This window comes from Alternaria postmessia (assembly GCF_024291825.1).
Source record: "Alternaria postmessia strain BMP 2775 chromosome Unknown scaffold_29, whole genome shotgun sequence".
Taxonomy (NCBI): domain Eukaryota; kingdom Fungi; phylum Ascomycota; class Dothideomycetes; order Pleosporales; family Pleosporaceae; genus Alternaria; species Alternaria postmessia.
In genome coordinates, this window is record NW_026260102.1 from 313,228 (window position 1) to 332,835 (window position 19,608).

The window sequence follows — 19,608 nt, forward strand, 5'->3', positions numbered from 1 at the left end:
TTTCCCAATATAATGCGAGATTCTTGCAATGTTTGAACCTGGCAGAGCAGCTGTGCGGCAAGTCTACGTCCGCTTAAGACTTTATGCGGATTTAGGGTCAGGACGCAAGTACCTAGGTAATGTTCATTCACTACCACCAACATCAGGTTACATTCTGAAGGCTTTCGCAGTATCATGCAGTGACATGCCAATGACGTGGCTACTGCAAAAACCTCCAGGCTACATGTCAATCACATCGCATGAACATTATAAGCAGGAATATAACATCTCAGCACAAACAAAGTGATTAACTAGAGTACAGAAGTCTGAAGATGTTCCATGTTTGAAGCATCCAAACTGAGAGGCTACCTTGAACGCCTGTAGAGTACATCGTCACACACAGCCAAAAATGTATGAACCCTCCGCTCGCTTTTGCATGTCCCACCAATCATCAATATATAATGTGAAGAGGTATCCTAACTACCCTTATTTGCAGAACAGGTATCTCATCTTCAAGTCGGACAGCGTCTAGAAGGCGCGAAAGCTTCCAGTTGGCTGCGGGGCGATGCCGTTAGCCTGTCCGTATGGACCTGGTGAAGGAGCCGACGTCATCGGACCCTGGGTAAGCATGAGACGCGAGCCCAAGATCGGAGTGTCTTCCTCCTTCTTCTGTTGCGAGACTTCGCGGGTCTTGCGCTCCTCATTGTCCTTCTTGAGCATCTCAATGGCGGCCGTCTGTTGAGAAATGAGGTTGATCATGTATGGCTGGTAAATAGTTAGTGATCTGCAAGAAGAGAGGGGTAAGAGGAGATACATACCATAGTGAAGTCGTGGAGACCGTTACGCCATGACATCTCGAGGATGATGTCAGGGCGAAGAAGGTCGTAGCAAGCGTATAGCATACCAACATAGCACTCGCGGCTGCCAATGTCGACGAACTAAGTTGCGGGTTAGTGATGCATTGAGAAACAGCAGGGTACAACTTACGTAGCGGAGCAGATCCTCAACAACGTCCGACTTGCCAGACATAGCTGAGGTCTCGATAGCGTCCTTGAAAAGCTTGTCTTGCTTGGAAAGAGTGATGGACTTCTCCCATCGCTTGTTCTTGCGGTAGATGTCGGCAGCGATTTGACGGAAGAAGACCAGGTCATGCTTCTCCAGGCGCTGGGCAAGATCGACAGGATCGTAGTTGTCGTAGTTGTTGACCGAGTCTCGGAGTGTCTTGTAGTCCTCTTCTTCGATCAGAAGATCGTTAAGGGCATTGTTGACCTCACGCTTGTTCTGCGACTGGACGTTGAGAAGGAAAGGCTTGATCAAAGGAATATTGTCAGACTTGACGAACATGCGGACAACACGGTTGACATCGATTCGGGGAGTCAGTGCCTGAAGGAGATCGGTCAAAAGAGTCGGTTGCTCTTCAAGGTAGAAGCCCAGAGCCCGGTAGTAGATCTCGACGTTGGTAGCCTTGGTGATGGTGTCCTTGAATGCTTGGTGCTCCCAGGCATCTGCGGCACGCTCCATCATGGCAAGAGCAGCGTTGTCCCACTCATCGTAGTGGACATACAAAAAGATCAGCTCTGGCCACAAGTGAGCCTCCTCAGTCGCACGGATGAGCTTTGGAATATTAATTCGGCCTAGGACGATTGTTAGTCACATGCGATGAAGAGAGCTTGAATGTGACTTACTCCAGAAGAGACGGAGATGTTCCATGACACGCTCGGGGTGGTATTTGGCAAGAGCCTCGCCTAGAGAAGTGAACATTCCCATATGCGCTGGAACGGCACAGTTAGCATTTCATACACATTGTAGTCATTAGAGGGGTTGTACTTACCGCGCTCCAGACCGAGGCCAGCTTCAAGCAAGCTAATCAATTCATCGAAGTAACCGTTACGCTCGTACTGCTTGACAAGATCGGTGAGCTCTTCGGCGTGGACGATCAGGTTGAGACCACAGATCTGGGCAAGACGGAACTCCTTCTTTGCAACGCAAGCCTCGTTAACCTGCTTCCAGACTTTGATGGAGTTTGCCTTCCTAGCACATTCAACGGCAGCTTGGTAGTCTTCCAGATGTACGAGGGTGGTTGCAAGCTTAGCCCAGTTGGAGATGCTGGTGAAGAAAATCTTTGCTGCCTCATGGTAGCCCTCTTCATAAGCCTTGTCACCTGAGGCTTCGACATCGGCAACGTTGGTTGCACGGAGGAAGTCCTCGAGCTCGGCTAGTTGGTTGGTACGAGCGAAGCAGAAAGCCAAGGCGGTATCAATGGGTACCTCACGAAGGGTCTTGCGAGCCATCCTCAAGAACTTGATCAAGTCCTCGTCTTTACCAGCATGTGTAGCAATCTCAATGACCTCCAAGTAGTTGGATGCGTCTCCGGCGCGGATGTAAGACTCAATCGAGTCTGTAACACGAAGGCCATCCAACTGTGCCTTGGCAACTCTGCTCCACACTTCTGGCGTGTCAACCCTATCGGCATACTCATATGCCCGATCGATTGAGACAATGTGTTCAATGAGGACATTAGCAGCCTCAACGTGGTTTTCTTGCTTCTTGAAGATTTCAAAGGCCTCGTCATACATGCCAACCTCAATACACTGTTGAGCAATATCCTCAGGGGTATATTGGTCGAGCTGTTGGATGTAGTTCATGACTCTGCCACGATCAGACTTGCAGGCGGTGAGCATAAGCAAGTTCTGGAGGGACGGGTTATCGCTGAAAGTAGAAGGCTCCAATATAATCTTCTCGAGCAAGTCGATGAGCTCAGCAGGCATGTCACCAGTGATGAAGGCCTTGACAGCGACGGAGACCTTGTCTGGGTCGGTGGACGAAGGAACAGCATACGAAGTGACTTGGTCAACGAGCGATCGGCGGTGCAAGTTGTTCGGGCTCAGAACGTAGTCCCAGACCTCAGAATCGGCGCGCTCCAAGAGGTAACGTGCTTGGGCCTTGAACATGGCGTTCTCGTTGGTGATGTTGATGAGCTCGAGATCATTCTGTCCCTTGCTGTAGGCAATGAACGCCAAGTTAGGATCACGCTTCTCGCAGTACTTTCCAACAGTGAGGGTATCGTATTGGTCGTTCTCCTTCAAGAACTTCTCTGGGTTGTTGTTGGAGTCGATGTAGATCTTAGCCAAGGCGTTGTAGACAGCTTGTTGCTGGTTGCCACTCGCCAATGTCTGCTCCAAGAATGGCAGAAGAAGCTTCAATCGGTTTCGCGATTCTACCTCGGCAACCAACTCGTCGATTGGAATCGAAGATGGTGTCACTGAAGCTAGAAGACCCTTGATGATGCTTTCGTCGCAATCCACATCAAGAAGACCGCCGATGACGGCAGGTGTCCTAGCAGGGTTGACTCTCTGGACGTACACTTCGATAGACTTGAATTGCTGCTTCTTGTAGAGGTAGAGCACCAGGTCGTGTACAAAGTTGAAACGATCGCAAATGATGATGAGTGGCAGTTGTTCCGTGAGGTTGGCTTCCTTCAAAAAGTTCTTGGTCTTCTCGGCAGGAATAACAGGACTCTCTCGGCAGATACGCTCGACTTCATTAAGTTGGCCCATGGTCGTCGCCGCCTCGACGTACTTAAAGTGAACGTCAGGGTCTTCGCTGACGTTGACAATGGAGCCTAGGAAGAAGTACAGACCCTCTGCGGTGCGATGCTTCTCAAGGAGATCAATGATCTTGGTAGCGCCGAGCAGGTCTGAGTACTTCTGGGCAATACGAATGACGGCCTGCAAGTTTTGTCGAATGTTCGTGGTCAGCATAGCATCCAAGCACTCAAGCGAGAGCTCTACTGTGAGTTGACCAAAGTAGTTGATCAGCCATTCCTCTGGAAGCTTATCGGTTTGAACAATGATACGCCTAATGGCAGCCGGGTCATCGTTGTGTTCCAAAGCGCGAGTGAGCAAGCCAGCGTTCTCGCAGAGCTGGGCAATGCGCGCCTTATCGTAATGGTGGAACATCTCATTGCCGAGAATAGCGTCTGCAACCTGGGGAGCATTGAGCAAGTTCATCTCGAGCAGCTTGGTTTGCATATGGCCCTCTTCTGGTAGATCGTTGGAGAGAACGTCCAGAAGGAAGGCGGTCGCCTGTTGGATCATGCCCTGGGACTGGAAGATGTCGACAACGCGGTCGATGCTGATCAGTGGGCCGCCTTCGTTCTTCGCTAGCTGGGAAGCAAACTCGGCGCCCTTTTCTGGGGATATGCGGACCACTGCGATATGTTAGTGGACTTCACGTCAAAGCTAGACTGATACAAGGACTGACCATGCTGAAGCAAGACGTTGTAATCAGGCGTGTAGCCGGCGCCGTTGCAGTATTGCAAGATCAGATCGTAGTGACCAAGCTCAGCGAGTGCTGCAACGACCTTTTGAGATACGTTCGCTTCCTTGTAAATGGCCAGCGCAAGGTTCAGATCGTGGGGCTTCGCAAGATCACCGAGCTCCTCTGAGCAGTGGAGCTTGCCTTCCTTCTGCCACTTCTCAATGAGGTGCTTACGGCCCTGAGCGAAAACAGGACGAGCTAGCTCCAGAGTTTCTTCTCTGTTCAGTCCGCCCTTATCCAGTAGTTGTCCGAAGTACTGTAGTAGAGTAGTGATCTGGCCAGGCTGGCTAGGAACCTGGCGCAGCCTGTTGATTGTGTTCATTGTGCGGAGGAAGCCCCGGGGCGAGTTCGCGGCGACCTTTGCTGCTTCGGCAAAGTTGCCCTGGGACATGAGCGTCTCGAACCGTTGCGAGTAGAGCTGGTCTGCGCCTGGAAGTCCGCCCTTTGAAGCAAGCTTGTAAGCAATCTCAGCACACGCTGGGTTCTCCATAATGTATGGAATCAGGCTGTCCTCCCGGATAGTTGTATGCAGAACTTGTCCTCGCTTGTTGATGACAACGACACCAGTGCCTTCATCGTCACGCGCCGTTGTGAAGACTGTTTCTTCAGATATCCGGTTCAGGAACAGTGCGGTACCTGTCTCGAGGTCGTGGAGGTGGATGAAACCGAACTTGGTAATTACGATTAGAATGCCGTACTTTTGCGCAATGTGGATGCCGAGCGGGAAGTCACCAGTTCCCTCGGCGGGCCAGTGGATTGGAATGAGACGCTTCGGGAAGGCTGGGTTTGCGGCGTTGTGGTCGACTTCAACGATGTTGATCTTGGCTTCGCCAGTCGACGACTTCACAGCGAAGGCGAAGATCTTTGTATCGGTAGATGCACCGTCAAGTCGGAGGGTACCGAAGGTAGCAGCATGACCCTCGAGGGGCTGGCTGACGTTCCTCGCCTTGGAGAAGAGCTGCATGTTTCCACGAATGCCACCAGCGGGGTTCGATGTGATACCAACCAAGCAGGACCAGCTCTCGTCATCGTTGGTAACGTAGTTGATGATCTGATTGTTCTACATAGCGGATTAGATGCAATTCGTTATAAATGGGCCACTGCATACCTCGAGTTGTTCTTGGCGATCAAAGATCTTGCGCGGCGCAACAGCGTTCTTCGAGTCCAGTACATCCCAGTGATATACAGCCTTTGTGCTGACGAGCGCAAGGGTAGTCTGGCTGATCCACCTCCAGAACTGAATGTCCTCCTGATGGCTGTAGGTCTGCAGGCGTTCCTTGGTCTCAAGGTTGAATAGCTGCAATGTCCGGCCTTGCGCCTTGAGAGCAATGATAGGCTCAGTCAAGTGCATAATAGCGCTGTCGGCGCGAATTGGTCTCCGGATGACATTGTTGGTGTTCTTGAGGTCGATGATGACGGTCTCGGCGGGCGCGTTGGCTTCGGTGTTGACCTGTCGCACGCAAACGTACTTGTCGGACTCGAGTGTCTAGGCCTTCTGTCAGCATATTTGCATCTCGTGCATACAATTGAGTAGGATAACATACGCAGTTCTGCCATGATATCGATGCTGGCTGGGCTGTGTGTTAGCTTGCTAACTCTTGTTGCCTTGTTCGCGGGCTGCGTGGCCTAGGACCAACGTACGAGAATGTTGAGGTTCGTGAGCTGCCAGTTATTAGTTTTGATGACTATGCAATACCAAGATCTAGTGCGGTGCATACCAGCGTCGGCTGCGTGACGTGCAATGGCACCTGTCGCTGAGCCATGTTTGCGACAGTCCAGTTCCAAGCTCACCGGGGTGAGAAAGCGCGCAAGAATCGGGTATCGGAAGAAAAGGAAGAAGTAGACCCAGGTGCACAACTCCAGAAGCGCGTGATAGGAAATGAGAGACGGTCGTATAAGGCGGGGTCGGGGTCGTGGAGGTGATGCTGTTCAAGAAAGGAGCTCGTGTTATTTCCACATACGCTGGATCGCCCTACATGACATAAGCACCCCGGGGCAGCTTTGACCAATCACGTTTGTTGCGGTTCTTGGTAGGGACTGATCTCACCTTCTACACCGACTCTGTACAAGGTCCATCGCGTTGAAACAGAGATCAAGATGGCTTTACTACCAGGGCCTCAAGTTAAGTGTTTAGTTTGGTAGCCTGCACATCTGTACAATAGCAGGTCGTAAGTAGCAAGGCTCGGTGAGGTAGATCCGTACTTCCCCGGCATAAGCATCGAATCAGAACATCAAGGCTGAACTGTTGTCTGTGTTCTCCCCAAAAGCTTTCGCACAATACACGTAGAGAAGGTTGAGATATTGGGAACTTTCTTCCTTTTTACAGAATAAGACATTAAATTATACCCAAAGGCCGTACTTGTGCTCCCCGTACCCCTGTAGGCTAGTACACGTAACAACGTAATTCCAAATATAGCTCATCAGTACATGCTTCAGCTTAATCATAACATCATTCTGTTAGGAGCAACGCTCTCCCCTGAGGTACCGTTGCGAGGGCTACAGTCCCACTTCCTGAAACTTTGACTCTCGGTTTGGACTTCCTATCCTCGCTTTCTCTGCATCAGAGCCGAACGCTGGGGGTGGTGCTAGAGCTTCGTCGAAATGATCACGGGCTTCCTCAAAGCTCTCTCCCGCGGATGTCGCTGTTGCACCACTTACAACACGTTCTGCTGGTCTTCCACGTGCGATGCTGAACTCCTCCCCATCGCTAGACAAGGATGAGACATCTGAGTAGCGATCCTCGTCAACATGGCCGACGTGAGGAACGTAAGTAGGCTCAACCGCGCCTAAATCCTTTGGTGGTTCGACATCAGCAGATACGCGGCTGTCTATCGACTCACGAGCTGGATGGATAGCGCTCTTCGAAGACTGAGATTGAGATTGGGGTTGTGAGGTGGAGTTCCGAAGAGTTGCGCCACCAATGAAGCCAGGTTCCTTTTCTTTCGTATTACCTTCAGTCTCTGTCCCAGGAGCATGCTTTGAGCGGCGCTTCAACTTGTTCAGGAGCGATTTGAACCCTTTCGAAGATCCTTGCGACGTGGGCGAAGTCGGGTCGGTTGAATCATGCTCAGCAGTACGTTGAGCTTCTGTAGGTGTGGGCTCTTGATACAGATCCTCGTTGTCACGCGGCGCTTCAGCATCTACGACTGCTGGTTCAGGCAGCGGGATCTCCTTGGACTTGCGTTGTTCGGTAATTTTGGTCTTCTCCGCTTCCTTTGCTTGTTTCGCAGCCAGCTTCTCTTCAGCAGCTTTCGCTTTGGCAGCCCTCTTCTCTTCTTCTGTTTGTACGTCAGTAATGGGATGAACGACTCAACAAGAACAACTTACCCCTTCCTTGCCTCTCCTCAGCCTTGATCTCAGCGGCCCGCTCTTTCTCGGTACGAATACGGCGCTTCTCCTGCTCCTGATCGAGTCGGCGCTCTTCTTCCTCAGCACGCCGCTTCTCGTCCTCGGCGAGGCGCTTTTCGGTCTTCTCGGTGATTTCGTCTAAAGTAGGCTGAATTCTGGCCTGGGCGATAGCGTCGATTTCGCCTTGATCCATCCATTTGCCATTACCGATATGCACCCTACCGTGGTTTTCCATGCGAGCCTCAGAGTTCGCTAAGGCACGCTGCCTCGCCTTTTCATCCCAATCGTCCACCATGGCAGACGACATCTTGCCCGTTTCGTCATAGATTTTCTTGTCCATGCCCTGCATCTGTGCTTGAACCTTGCGCTGCGCAGCAGCAAGCAAGGATTTGCGATCATTTTCGCGTTTCTTTGCGTCCACATCAGCCAGTTGCTTATTGAGCTGATCCATCTGCGAACGAATTCGCCTCGAACGAAAGTCGTCTTCGTCAGAGTCCGAAGTGTCCGCAGGGGCTGTCTCAGAAGCACTGTGGGCACGATTACGCCCACGACGCATGGAGAGTTTCGACCTGGTTGGCTGGTCGTAGCCGTAGTAGCTTCGGTAGGCGGCGTTCTCGTCATATCCTATCTTTGCCAGCCTTTCTTGAGCAAGCTTTTGTGCAGCTTCTTGGATCCCGATGTAGCGCATAGCTTGCTGCTTGATATCAGCCTCACCAGTCGCTGGCTGTTGACTGTGTGCTGCAGTCGCTCCAGTGCGGGCGACAGACTGGCCCGTTGCGCCATCGATGTGTTGCTGTTGCACATCGTAGATCTTCTTAGCCATAGATATTGCAGAAGCTCGGAGAGCGTCGTTGTGCCTCTTCTCCTCTGTCTCTAACGCAACAGGCGGAGTGCTGGTGTACATGTTGCGCGATATGCTCTTTGCATGCTGAATGCGTGCAGCTTCCATAGCACCATGTCCGCGGTGGTTGGAATCAGCAGGACTAGCTTGTGGTTTGGCTCGAGTAGACGCACTATGAGCGAGTGTTGCTGCGCCCAATGCATTCCTGGCCGAATTCTTCGAGTCTGGATACAGGGGCGCAGTTGGTGGGTTTGACTGAGCGCGCTTACGCCTCGATGCGGAGTGCGCATCGGTAGCCGCAGTGAAGGCGTTCTTCCTGCCCTGATCGGTGTATCCATAGTCGACCTCTGGGCCGAGCCCCTTCTTGCTCATAGCGATGGTAGCAGCAGAATGACCTTCAGCACTGGCTTCCGGGTGCCACAGGTTCAGCTTTGCGCCGTCTCTATGGGCGAGAAGCGCTGCTTTTGAGCCTGCCGCGCTTGCTTCTGGTTGCCACATGGGAGCCATCTTATAACCGTTTGCGAGCAACGCAGCCTTGCCTGCGGCGGAGGATGCTTCGGGCTTCCACCACTCCGGGCTCTTCTTGTTCTGGTTCGCGAGCAGCGCGGCAGCTCCGGCAGAAGATTGAGTGTCGATTCCAACGACGGGATAGCTGGGAAGGTCTTGGGCCTTTGCGTATTTGAGACTTGTAGCAGCGCCTACGAATGTTTGTTAGCATATGATGTAATTAGATCATCACAACTTCGCACTCACTCGCTGATGAGAGCTTGCCGTCGGCTCCGAGCGGGTTGATGGGTTTCGCTACGTTTGCTTTGGCCGGGCCACCGTGGTTATGGGAATATAGCGCTGCTGCAGACGCCTGATTTTGCAATGCGCTGTTCTTTGACTGATGCGAATGCGCGGATGGGTCAGGGCAACGCATGTTCGTCTCGGCAGAGGATCGTGGTGGAGCCGCCTCTTCCGTCCCCTTCAAGGGTCTGCTGTCAGCAGTGGGGGGCGCACTCGCGGCAAGGGCTGTCGTCGCCATTGTGAAATAGCGTGTCGGTGCAAGATGCAATCGAACCAAGCGCTACTTTGAGGGTGATCACAAGAGTTAAGAAGGGAAGGCCACCGCCAGCGAGGGATACAGACTGTGGCGCCCTTCATGGCTAAATGGCGAGAAGGTAGCAATGATGTCATATAACTGTGATCGCCGTGAACGAGCGTGTGTTCCGCGTGGAAAATCTCAGCCTTACCCTCTTGGGTCTGGTTCTAGCCTCCGCCAGACCATGACCTTGCCTTTCCAGACGGAAGCAATGCGACGGACTGACCGAAGTGGTCAAATCACGTATCAAGTGCGTCCAGGAGGGCCCATCCTGTCTGCCCGCACCCTTGCGCACATCTGGAGATCACGAACCTGCGTCGTGCGAATGAAACAATGAAGCACATCATTTGGGATACAACGTTGCGCCGTGGCATTGTGGAACACGAAAGCCAAGTTCCAGTGTCTGTACTGTACGTCTGCGAGATCAATAAGTTTTTATGGACTGCATCCAGTTGGAACGCGGTGATCATAGCAGCGTAGTTTAAGATCTTAGAGCTACAAACGATTATGGCGCATTTCTGTCCTGATTATTGTCGTGATGCCCGAGCACCTCCACTGGTGGGTGTTTGGCTTCAGAAGCAAAGTTGCAGGTTGGATTAGATGCGGTTAGTGCCAACTTAACTACGTCACCAGATCTCGACATTCCGCCTTGATCCAGCAAATAACTATACCACCAATTTTAGCCTCGCAAGGTTGAGCGTAGTAAACATGACTGAACTACAAACGCCGCTGAAAAGCATATTGAACTTTCGCGATGTCAGTGAATTTGTCAATCAGACGACAGGAACTCGGTATTTCACTAAAGCACGGCGAAGTGGATCTTTGGCTGACCATGCTGCAGCCATCTAAGGAACGGCTTACTGTTCCGAAGCGCCCGACCTGGTGCGTATCTTACACACGTATCTTGGCGCGAGGCTGACTATAGAAGATGAGGCTTCTTTCCAAGACAGGCAGAGACTCTTGAAAGAGTTCGGCGTGAAGAGCATTATTGATCTACGAACAAAGTACGCAGATACAAGTGGCCGGCGCCGATATCGTACTGACCAGCACAGAACGGAGCACATCGAACAGGCGCAAAAGCATGATGCAAGGATCAAAGCATCAGCGGCAATTCCTCAGAGCAACGACGATGTAGCAGAGCCCCTCAAGATACCCGGCATAACCTATCACGAAATCAACTTTAATGGCTCGGCCTTCTCGCGCATGTTGCTCTCGAAGCTTACATGGCTCGAGTTTTTCAGGTTGGCGGGACTTATGATTGTCGGCTACCGCAAGGATGCTATCAAGATTTTAGCTCCTCATATGGAAGACATGGGGCTCGTCGGTCTGGCCGAGCAATCCCTAGACGTATGCACACGAGAAGTCAGGCAGGTCTTCGATGTATTGGGAGAAGAGCAGAATTGGCCAGTTCTAGTCCACTGTACACAGGGCAAGGACCGGACCGGGCTCATAGTTATGCTGGTCCTCTTGCTTCTCGGTGTCGACCAAAAGACGATCGACGACGACTACCGACTGTCCGAGCCAGAACTTGAGCCAGAGAAAGAAGGAAGGCTGAAAGAGATGGCATCTATTGGTCTGACAGAACAATTTGCGATATGTCCTCCAGACTTGGTGAGCAGTGTACACTCGTATCTACTGGAAAAGTACGGCAGCGTTGAGGGGTACCTGGAGAAAGCCGGTGTTGCCAAGGAGCAGGTGGACTTTGTCAGGGGGAAGCTACTAGTAAACGTGTCTTGAGCGTGCCCCGCCTATGTTTGTGAACATGGCTTGGCAGAATCTGAAAATTGTCCCTACCTGTACGGGATTGAAAGACAGATTGTTGATGGAAGAAGCGTGTATAGATCATACGCGTATACGACCGAAGAAAGAGCGAGTGCACATGCTGTATAAAGAGGCTGGGGACTGTATTCCATGTCCAAGCGTACTGAGTTGTAGATATTGCAAGTTTGTTCACGCCCCATAATCCTTATCACCAGCAGAGTTGTGCTAGCAATACTGCAACGTATATCGCGCACATCCATGGGAGTCGCCGTCGGTGTGCTGTTAAATGTTTGGAGCTAGTCGACCATCTGCAGGGGCAAGCGCAACCCCGGTGGGTGTTCGCTTAGATTCACCGCCGTTAAAGCCTCCCAGATCCCAACACGTTTGCTTCCCATCTTGCAAAATTGCTCAGCAGTGCGCAAGATGAGCAGCAATACCTCTGAGGAGAACTTTGAGTGGGTTGAGACGCCACCGGCGCCCTCGCCCACGACGCCCGCCTTCGACTGCGGCGTCAAGACAACTTCGGTAAGTTGTTGCATCTGGACAGTTTAACGAGCGACCCCGCCAGCCATTGAGCATCAACACAAAGAGCTAGCACGCTGACGTTCCATGTCTGACAGTACCCGACCATTGCGAATGCTCCCCTGCCCGCTGAAGGTTCCGGTCGTGACTCGTTCAACAACTATGCCCTCATCTCGCTGCTGGTGGGCATCCCCGCCTACATCACCTGGAGCTGGGGTATGGGCTTCAAGACATGGGTTTTCCTAGCCCTCGTTCTGTTCCTCCCTATCCTAGGACCCTTCTGGTGGCTCACCTCTGAATTTGCACCCCGCAAGAACGAGAAGGCCAAACTTCCCGGCAAGCCCATTGAGCACTACCTCAAGTTCACCAAGCCCGAGGACCGCGACGCATACTATGGCAAGAAGCAGATCCCCATCGAGACGTTCCAGGAGAAGTACTTCGACGGCGAGGTAGAGCTCAATGGCGACATGCTCGAGATTCTCGAATGGCGCCACGACTGGTCCAAGCCCCGCTTCACTCTCGGATTGATCAAGCACTTCCTCTTTGGCATGATCCCAGAAATGATTGTCCACTCCAAGTCTCAGGGTTGGTGCTCCCATCATTCGCAAACTATATACATGCTGACCCGACATCAGACGAGGAACAGGTCCGCGACCACTACGACCGCGGTGACGACTTCTACGGCTGGTTCCTCGGTCCCCGCATGATCTACACCTCCGGTATCATCTCCGACATCAACACTGAGGAGAGTCTCGAACAGCTACAGGACAACAAGATGTCAGTCGTCTGTGAAAAGATCGGACTGAAGAAGGGCGAGAAGATGCTCGATATTGGTTGCGGATGGGGTACTCTTACCAAGTTTGCCTCGGTCAACTACGGTGCCCACGCTACTGGTGTTACTCTCGGTCGCAACCAGACTGCTTGGGGCAACAATGGCCTCAGGAAGGCTGGTATCGAAGAAGACCAATCCAAGATTCTCTGCATGGACTACCGCGACATCCCTCTCCCTCCTGGTGGCTACAACAAGATCACCTGTCTCGAGATGGCTGAGCACGTTGGTGTCCGCCACTTGAGCGGCTTCTTCCGTCAGGTCTATGATATGCTCGATGATGACGGTGTCTTCTTCCTTCAGATTGCTGGTCTCCGTAAGGCTTGGCAATTCGAGGACTTCACCTGGGGTCTTTTCATGAACAAATACGTCTTCCCTGGCGCCGATGCTTCTACTCCTCTAGGTTTCGTCATCGACACCCTCGAGGGTGCTGGTTTTGAGGTCAAGATGGTTGACACCATCGGTGTACACTACTCTGCCACTCTCTGGAGGTGGTACCGCAACTGGCTCGCCAACAAGGAGAAGGTTGTTGCCAAGTACGGAATCCGATGGTTCAAGGTAAGAACAACTTTCTTGTCCTTTTATTGCTAGGTGCTAACCACCCGCCAGATCTGGGAATATTTCCTCGCCTACTCTACGATTGCCTCCCGCCAGGGATCTGCCACTTGCTTCCAGATTACTTGCGTCAAGAACCTTAACGCTGTCCACCGCATTGACGGTATCAACACCCAGTTCAGTCTGTCCGCTGCTCTTGCTGCTAGCAGGGCCAAGCTTTCTAAGGCGCAGTAAGCTTCCTGTAGAAAGATGTTTCCCGTGTATCACTTAGCATTGAATGCGAGACTGAACCAAAGAAAGCACGGAAGATGGTATTCGAAATCTACAAGGGAGAGACGTGGGGCTCCGAGCCAGGGAATAGAGTAGGAACGTATTCTCTCTAAGTTGGAGTCATAAGTGGCGTCAGCCGTTGATGTTATACAGCCTATAGTGGCTTGCAAAGCATTGATGATTATGAGACAAAGGACATGTATGAAGAGATGATGTATCCGAGAAAGCATAGAAGAATCCTACGCGTCTCTCCGACCTGTACATGCAGTGTGCTCAAGGAACAGTCCAAGTGCAAGGGAGATTTTATTCTGTACTGGATGGAAGTCTCGAGTAAGAGTCTTTGTAGTCGCTTTTCGAAGGTGCCAACCGTGCCCACTTGCTCATGTTCTCCACTCGGCTCTGCATGCTTTCCCCACGATGCCTTTAACTTGACTCATAGTCCCCACTATGTACCGCTGCCCACAACCGAGTTCACTGATCAAATTTCTCTACGTTGCCGGACATGACTTACCAAAAAATTAAGCGCTAATGAGATCTCCCTGGTTTATGGTAACTATATGAATGTAATGGTTTCAAAATTTTCCATCAAAACAAATCACTAAGGGTAAGCATCAATACCTCCATACCGACTACACACCAGCTAACAGCCCTATCGTGGTATGGTCTAGTGGTATGACGTCGCGTTGTGGCTGGCGGACAACTTAGCTTGTCCTGATCCAGATCCGCGCCAGCCTGGGTTCGAGTACGTTCCCCTACATTGAGTCGGTTTACTGAGACATTGTTACTAACATGTCTATAGTTCCCAGTACCGCCAATTTGCGACACATCTTTTTTGCCTCCGTGTGAATCTCACGGGTTACGTGGTAAAAGATGATTGTTTTTGCTTCCAGTTTTCTTGGCTGATATAATTAAAATGCAGTTTTGGTGTACTTCTTTTGCGGTTGTATCTTTCCTGCAGTGCTAGTACCGAAAGAAATGTGATCACTTACAATAAAGAGAGCGTTGGTCGCACAAGATTTCTCCTACTACACTGCAGTCCATAACGATACATTATCCTTACATGTTCGAGGTTTCTGTACTCATACAGACTTCTGGATAGACGATTCGCTTACATGACTACGCAGTTCGAGTTAGCATAGTAGTCTAGAGAGAGGGTTGACATTCAATTCTTTCCGTGGTTGGAGTCATACCAAAGGTCAGCATATACCAATGAGGAATGAAACCGGAATCCAGAGATGTCCAACATAGGATCAATAGCTTCAATTTTGACCGGACGCCCCAAACCGTCCGCAAACCTATCCGACAAAGCAGCACCATAGTTGTGCAACAATATCCAATATAATCCCTCAATTATCTATAGTTTTCAACCAAGGAACATCACCTCTTCCACCCACTCTCTTCCAGCACAGCCAACCTCCTGCCTATACTCCCGAAGCAAACACAACTACAAAACAGGACACTGCCAACCCACGTAACAACAGCTAGGTTCTCGTAGCTGACCATACCAGCAAACAGTTCTGGTGTAACAACTGGAGCTGGTCTTCCTTTTGTGTGCGTATGGCTGCCAATGGATGGGACTTGTGTGGCGTTTGTGGTGGATGGTAGAGACGGCGAGGGAAGAACATCTGGATTGGACAGGAATATGAAAGAGGTGAGAATCGACGTGACGGTGAGTGAGACGGAAAGGCCGGGTTTCGAGCGATCCAGTATATACCATAGGGCGGGGTTCACGAGGGCCAGAGTCAAGGTCAGTTGGAGGGTTGATTGCCAGGGGAGACGACGCTGAGAAGAGTAGCGTTAGTCCATGTCCATGTATCACAAAGCATAGAAGGAGTCGGTCGGTGGAGACTTACAATGGCAAATGCAATCCCTACAAAGGCTGCCACACTCCTCACCACATCGTTGATCTGCTCACTAATGGGTGAATCATGTGTCTCTGCCTCCTTGTCTTCCATCTGGCTCTCTTTCCGCTGCGCATCCCACAAGAGATCAACGTATGGTAGCAAACTTCCTAGAGCAACTCCGAATAACCCCCAGGAGACAAGGTATGCCTGACTCTTGCGATCGACACCTTCAACGTGTACAGCTGCCAGTTGCCTCGTCTCGTGAAGATGCGAGACAATGACTCCGTAGATGACACCGAAGACGTACAACGCTACAAGCTTTCCTGCAATCACAGAGTATTTCCATACACCGCGGCGCGGCTGTTTGATTGAGCGACTCCTTTGTCGTCCTTCAGCTTTGCCCATATTTGACCCTTTCCTGGCCTGGTTCTTCAAGGCCATTCCGCCATCAGGGCTTCCCATACCGGTTTCCCAGGATTGGAGGCCCATGGCTGTGTGTGCGGGTGTCTCGGCACCAGTTCCCCATGGCGTTTCCGCCGTGCTCAATTCGCCAGCTGTGTTGACACCCGTCTCATCGTATATTCCGGACAGAGTGCTACTCGTCATGTTCAAGTAACTCTTGTTCCGCTGCGGAGGACCCCTGTCTCTCTCCTGGTCGTCCGAGTCGTCATCGCGAGAGTTGAATGTTCCCAGCAAGCGAGCGTTCAGCTGAGCGAGGAAGTCGGATGATCTCCGATTCTCAGTCGCGCTTGGAGGCGTGGATTGCGAGAAGGCGTGTGTGGGCGAATCGGCCGTGTCGTAGTTGGATTCGAAGTTGCGACGCGGGATGGGGCGGTAGATATGCAGCGGAGGTGGTGCCGCGTTCGCCTTCGAAGGGTCTTCTTCCATAGCCGTCGCGCTCCAGTTCCGACGCGGGCAGGGTTCCGCAAACTTTGTTGTGATGTGTGCAGACGCAATCGAGGCTTGCAACTACAATAAAGGATAAAGGCAATATGAACAGCGAGCGTCAAGAAGCAAAAAAAGATACGAGCTATGGTTCGCAGCACAAACAGAGCCGCGTATTCGTATAATTGTTGCGTTGTTTGGAATGGAACGTAAGTTGAACTCTAACCCCGAGTCAGTACACGTGAACGTGTGCTCGGCCTTATACAGGCATAATTACTGGAGCCTCGCAAACATACCTCGTATAGGCAATCAAATTAAATACTGTGAGCGGAGAAGTCGTACGAACGTGCAGTGAGGGGACTATGAGGCACATGTAGGCTAGCACGCTGATCTGACGTTGTTAGGCCATGCTCCCGCATGTGTCACTGAGAATGGCTTTCATGTGAAAATCGGCCAACTTTCCGCCTGTGGATCCGCTGTCATCCGCACTCTCAACACTTCTAGTGGATCGATCATGTTTCATTATATGCGGCTACCCTGAGCTGGAGAACGTGCTGATACACAAGACGCTCGCTCTCGAGTGACGCTAGACCTCTGCTGTTGTGGCTTCTAGATGCTGTTCAAAACACAGCTGCGAGAAAACCCACTTTTGATGCCTTTCTCCAAGCACAACCGACTCCGGCAGGAAATGCTGAGGAACCAAATGCACATGTTTTGCCATCGTACGCCCCACGTCTACGTCGTCCCGTCATAAAGTTTGTCGTTCCACTCCTTGTGAGCTACCCCACTACTCTCTATCCCCGCTCAGTCGACAATAGGTTGGAGGATGTTACCGCTAAAAGACTTGTAAGCTTGTGGACGCAACTAGATGTGCCTTGAAACTTACGCTACAATGTTGGCCCAACCGATAAGACGCCAGTGCTTCTCGATACGTCGAGACAGCGCGACCTTCTCACCGATCTCTGTGCATGCAGGCGAGGTGAGAGACAGACGAGCAGCGTCAGCCTTGACAGCCACAACCTTGGCACCGGTAGCAGTTGATCCGATGTTGACCATCTTTGCGATTGTTAGCCATATTCTGAACACAGACTAGATCGAGACCTACCAAAACTTCATTCTTTGCAAGCTTGGCTACCTTGGCCTGCTTGCCGTCTGCAGTCTTGACACCGAGCAATCTTCGGAGAAGGAAGTAGTTGACTTCGAGCTCAGTGTAGATGTTAGGAAGATGTCCACGGAGACCAAGAACGAAACCGACGAGACGATCCGCACGACACAGAGTAGGGTCAACGCGTGTACCGACACCTAGAACGTGTTAATTAAGGACTTGATGATGCTGCAACAAAGATTACTTACCAATCAGTCCTCCTGGAACAGCGAACTTCAAGTCGTTGTGCTCAGCGAATAGAGACACTACTCTTGAGAAAATGGGCTTGCACTGAATCTTTCCGGCGCTGTCCTTTGAGACGATACCGGGCCTGATCTCAATCTCGTCTCCCAGCTTTAGTACACCAGTCAGGATACTGCCACCAGCAACACCACCCTTGAGCTCATCGATTTCAGCACCAGGTTTGTTGACGTCGAAGGATCGAATGACAATCATGTGTGGCTTTGCAGTAAAGTCTCGTACTGGAACGGGGATCTTGCTAATGAGGTGCTCGTTGATAGCATCAATGTTGAACTTGAGCTGGGCCGAGATGGGAATGATGGGTGAGCCATCGGCAACGGTTCCCCGGATGAACTTCAGGATAGACTCGTAATGCGACGCAGCGCTGTCTTCCCGCATCAGATCGACCTTGTTTTGGAGGATGATGATGTGGTTCAGCTTCATGATCTCGATGGCAGCAAGATGTTCACTGGTTTGCGGTTGCGGGCAAGATTCGTTTCCAGCGATCAGAAGCAGTGCAGCGTCCATGACGGCAGCACCTGACAACATAGTGCTCATGAGAATGTCGTGGCCAGGGCAGTCGACGAAAGAGACGTGGCGCTTCAGTCTGTATTTGCCCTCACATCCTTCACGTTCGCAAGCTGGGTCGACCTCCTTGTCGCTCTTGTATGACCGGTAGCATGTTGGGCGCGGGCACTCTGGGTTGTCGCATTGGTAGATCTTCGCGTTGGCATAACCGAGCTTGATGGTAATATTCCTCTCTAGTTCGTTCTTGAAACGGACGGTCTGCACACCGGAGATGGCTTTCACCACAGTGCTTTTTCCGTGAGCGACGTGACCAATGGTTCCGATGTTGATGGTAGCTTGGCGGGAGATGATCTCAGGCGACAGCGGGTTGAGCGTAGTGAGGTCAAGTGTGCTTGGGTCTGGTTGTTCGCTTGTGCGCGTTAGCTATCTGGCGTAGAGCCTCATGTGTTCAACACGTACGGAAGCTCTGGGCGTTGCACGGGCGCCACTGGCTCCCGGCCCTTCTTCAACGCGGACTTTGGCTTCGTGTCCTCGATGTCCTCCTGCTCAGACACGCTCTCGTCATCGCGGTGGTCGTGGTCGGACTCGGACTCCATGGTGGGCAATTTGTTCCGAGGGTTGGCTATTCGGGAGATGGTTGGATTGTAAGTGTGGGTGGTTGTCGAGAGATTGGATTCGTCTATCGTAGTGTTGCCTTTGTGGAGACTGGCGGCTGGCAACTTTCGACTTCAAATCCCACACAAAGTGACTCAAACCCAGATTCGGAACAGCCCACTTGTGGCGGGGCTGCGCACAGCGTCAAAGCGCCCACGGCGAAAGGTTCCGCCGGTCTTCTGAACAAAATCTCTTCCGCCGCCGGCCCTGGCTTTCCTCTTCATTGAACAACGCAAAAAATTTGCACACTCACGAAAAGCATTTTCTTTGGAGAGACCCGTCGTCTACGGACGGTGTGAGGTTTCCATGAGAACGAAAACCGTCTGTGAAGTGGAGAGGAATACTTTGGCTGATCTTGGGTGCGGTTTCTCCCTGCTTTTGCAGTGGGAGAGAGCGCAATGATTGGTCGTACATTACATGTTTACGTGATGTTTTTTTCGTGTGCTGCGACGCTGGCTTGACGACATCCGTTGAGACCAAAAGTCGAGGGCGCTTCCGGTGTTCATGTCTAGGTTGCGTACCTAGAATGTCACAGTACACGGTATTGTGCTGACATTGCGCCCTCTCAGTAACCTAGCTGTTAATGACTGTCTACACGGCATGGTTAAATTACAAGCAGCTCAGTTATGTTGGAGCCGCAATATCCTGTTCAGAGATACATGCACGCTTATCGCATGTTAAAAGGAAGCAACTGAACACCTTAACGTGCATCCCTTCGTAGCGCAAATCCTGGTGTGCCGCAACCTGCCAATCAGCTCGCGAGAATGACGGACTTCATCGCAGTTCTCGCGAGCTGATTGGCAG

General features: G+C 51.6%; 6 protein-coding genes across 6 annotated transcripts; 2 read left to right on the top strand and 4 right to left on the bottom strand.

The window, feature by feature from the left end:
* Nucleotides 1–507: 507 nt before the first annotated feature.
* Nucleotides 508–6,062, bottom strand: J4E82_005547 (uncharacterized protein; the record flags this gene model as incomplete). Its single annotated transcript, XM_051731810.1, has 10 exons — nt 508–744; nt 798–917; nt 967–1,613; nt 1,665–1,751; nt 1,811–4,189; nt 4,243–5,359; nt 5,408–5,785; nt 5,844–5,870; nt 5,941–5,961; nt 6,018–6,062. The coding sequence occupies 10 exons, from the start codon at nt 6,060–6,062 to the stop codon at nt 508–510; spliced, it is 5,058 nt and encodes a 1,685-aa protein (XP_051588539.1).
* Nucleotides 6,063–6,795: 733 nt separating this feature from the next.
* J4E82_005548 (uncharacterized protein) lies at nt 6,796–9,515 on the bottom strand (the record flags this gene model as incomplete). The annotated part of the gene is made up of 3 exons (XM_051731811.1): nt 6,796–7,577; nt 7,627–9,186; nt 9,242–9,515. The coding sequence occupies 3 exons, from the start codon at nt 9,513–9,515 to the stop codon at nt 6,796–6,798; spliced, it is 2,616 nt and encodes an 871-aa protein (XP_051588540.1).
* A 765-nt stretch (nt 9,516–10,280) lies between these two features.
* J4E82_005549 (uncharacterized protein) lies at nt 10,281–11,309 on the top strand (the record flags this gene model as incomplete). Its single annotated transcript, XM_051731812.1, has 4 exons — nt 10,281–10,363; nt 10,414–10,454; nt 10,498–10,576; nt 10,625–11,309. The coding sequence occupies 4 exons, from the start codon at nt 10,281–10,283 to the stop codon at nt 11,307–11,309; spliced, it is 888 nt and encodes a 295-aa protein (XP_051588541.1).
* A 447-nt stretch (nt 11,310–11,756) lies between these two features.
* Nucleotides 11,757–13,473, top strand: MT2 (Sphingolipid C9-methyltransferase 2; the record flags this gene model as incomplete). Its single annotated transcript, XM_051731813.1, has 4 exons — nt 11,757–11,858; nt 11,954–12,440; nt 12,491–13,242; nt 13,294–13,473. 4 exons carry the CDS (start codon nt 11,757–11,759, stop codon nt 13,471–13,473), a joined length of 1,521 nt encoding a protein of 506 aa, XP_051588542.1.
* Nucleotides 13,474–14,886: 1,413 nt separating this feature from the next.
* Nucleotides 14,887–16,241, bottom strand: J4E82_005551 (uncharacterized protein; the record flags this gene model as incomplete). The annotated part of the gene is made up of 2 exons (XM_051731814.1): nt 14,887–15,291; nt 15,363–16,241. The coding sequence occupies 2 exons, from the start codon at nt 16,239–16,241 to the stop codon at nt 14,887–14,889; spliced, it is 1,284 nt and encodes a 427-aa protein (XP_051588543.1).
* Nucleotides 16,242–17,042: 801 nt separating this feature from the next.
* Nucleotides 17,043–18,746, bottom strand: GCD11 (eukaryotic translation initiation factor 2 subunit gamma; the record flags this gene model as incomplete). The annotated part of the gene is made up of 5 exons (XM_051731815.1): nt 17,043–17,073; nt 17,125–17,294; nt 17,344–17,540; nt 17,592–18,559; nt 18,610–18,746. 5 exons carry the CDS (start codon nt 18,744–18,746, stop codon nt 17,043–17,045), a joined length of 1,503 nt encoding a protein of 500 aa, XP_051588544.1.
* Nucleotides 18,747–19,608: the final 862 nt, after the last annotated feature.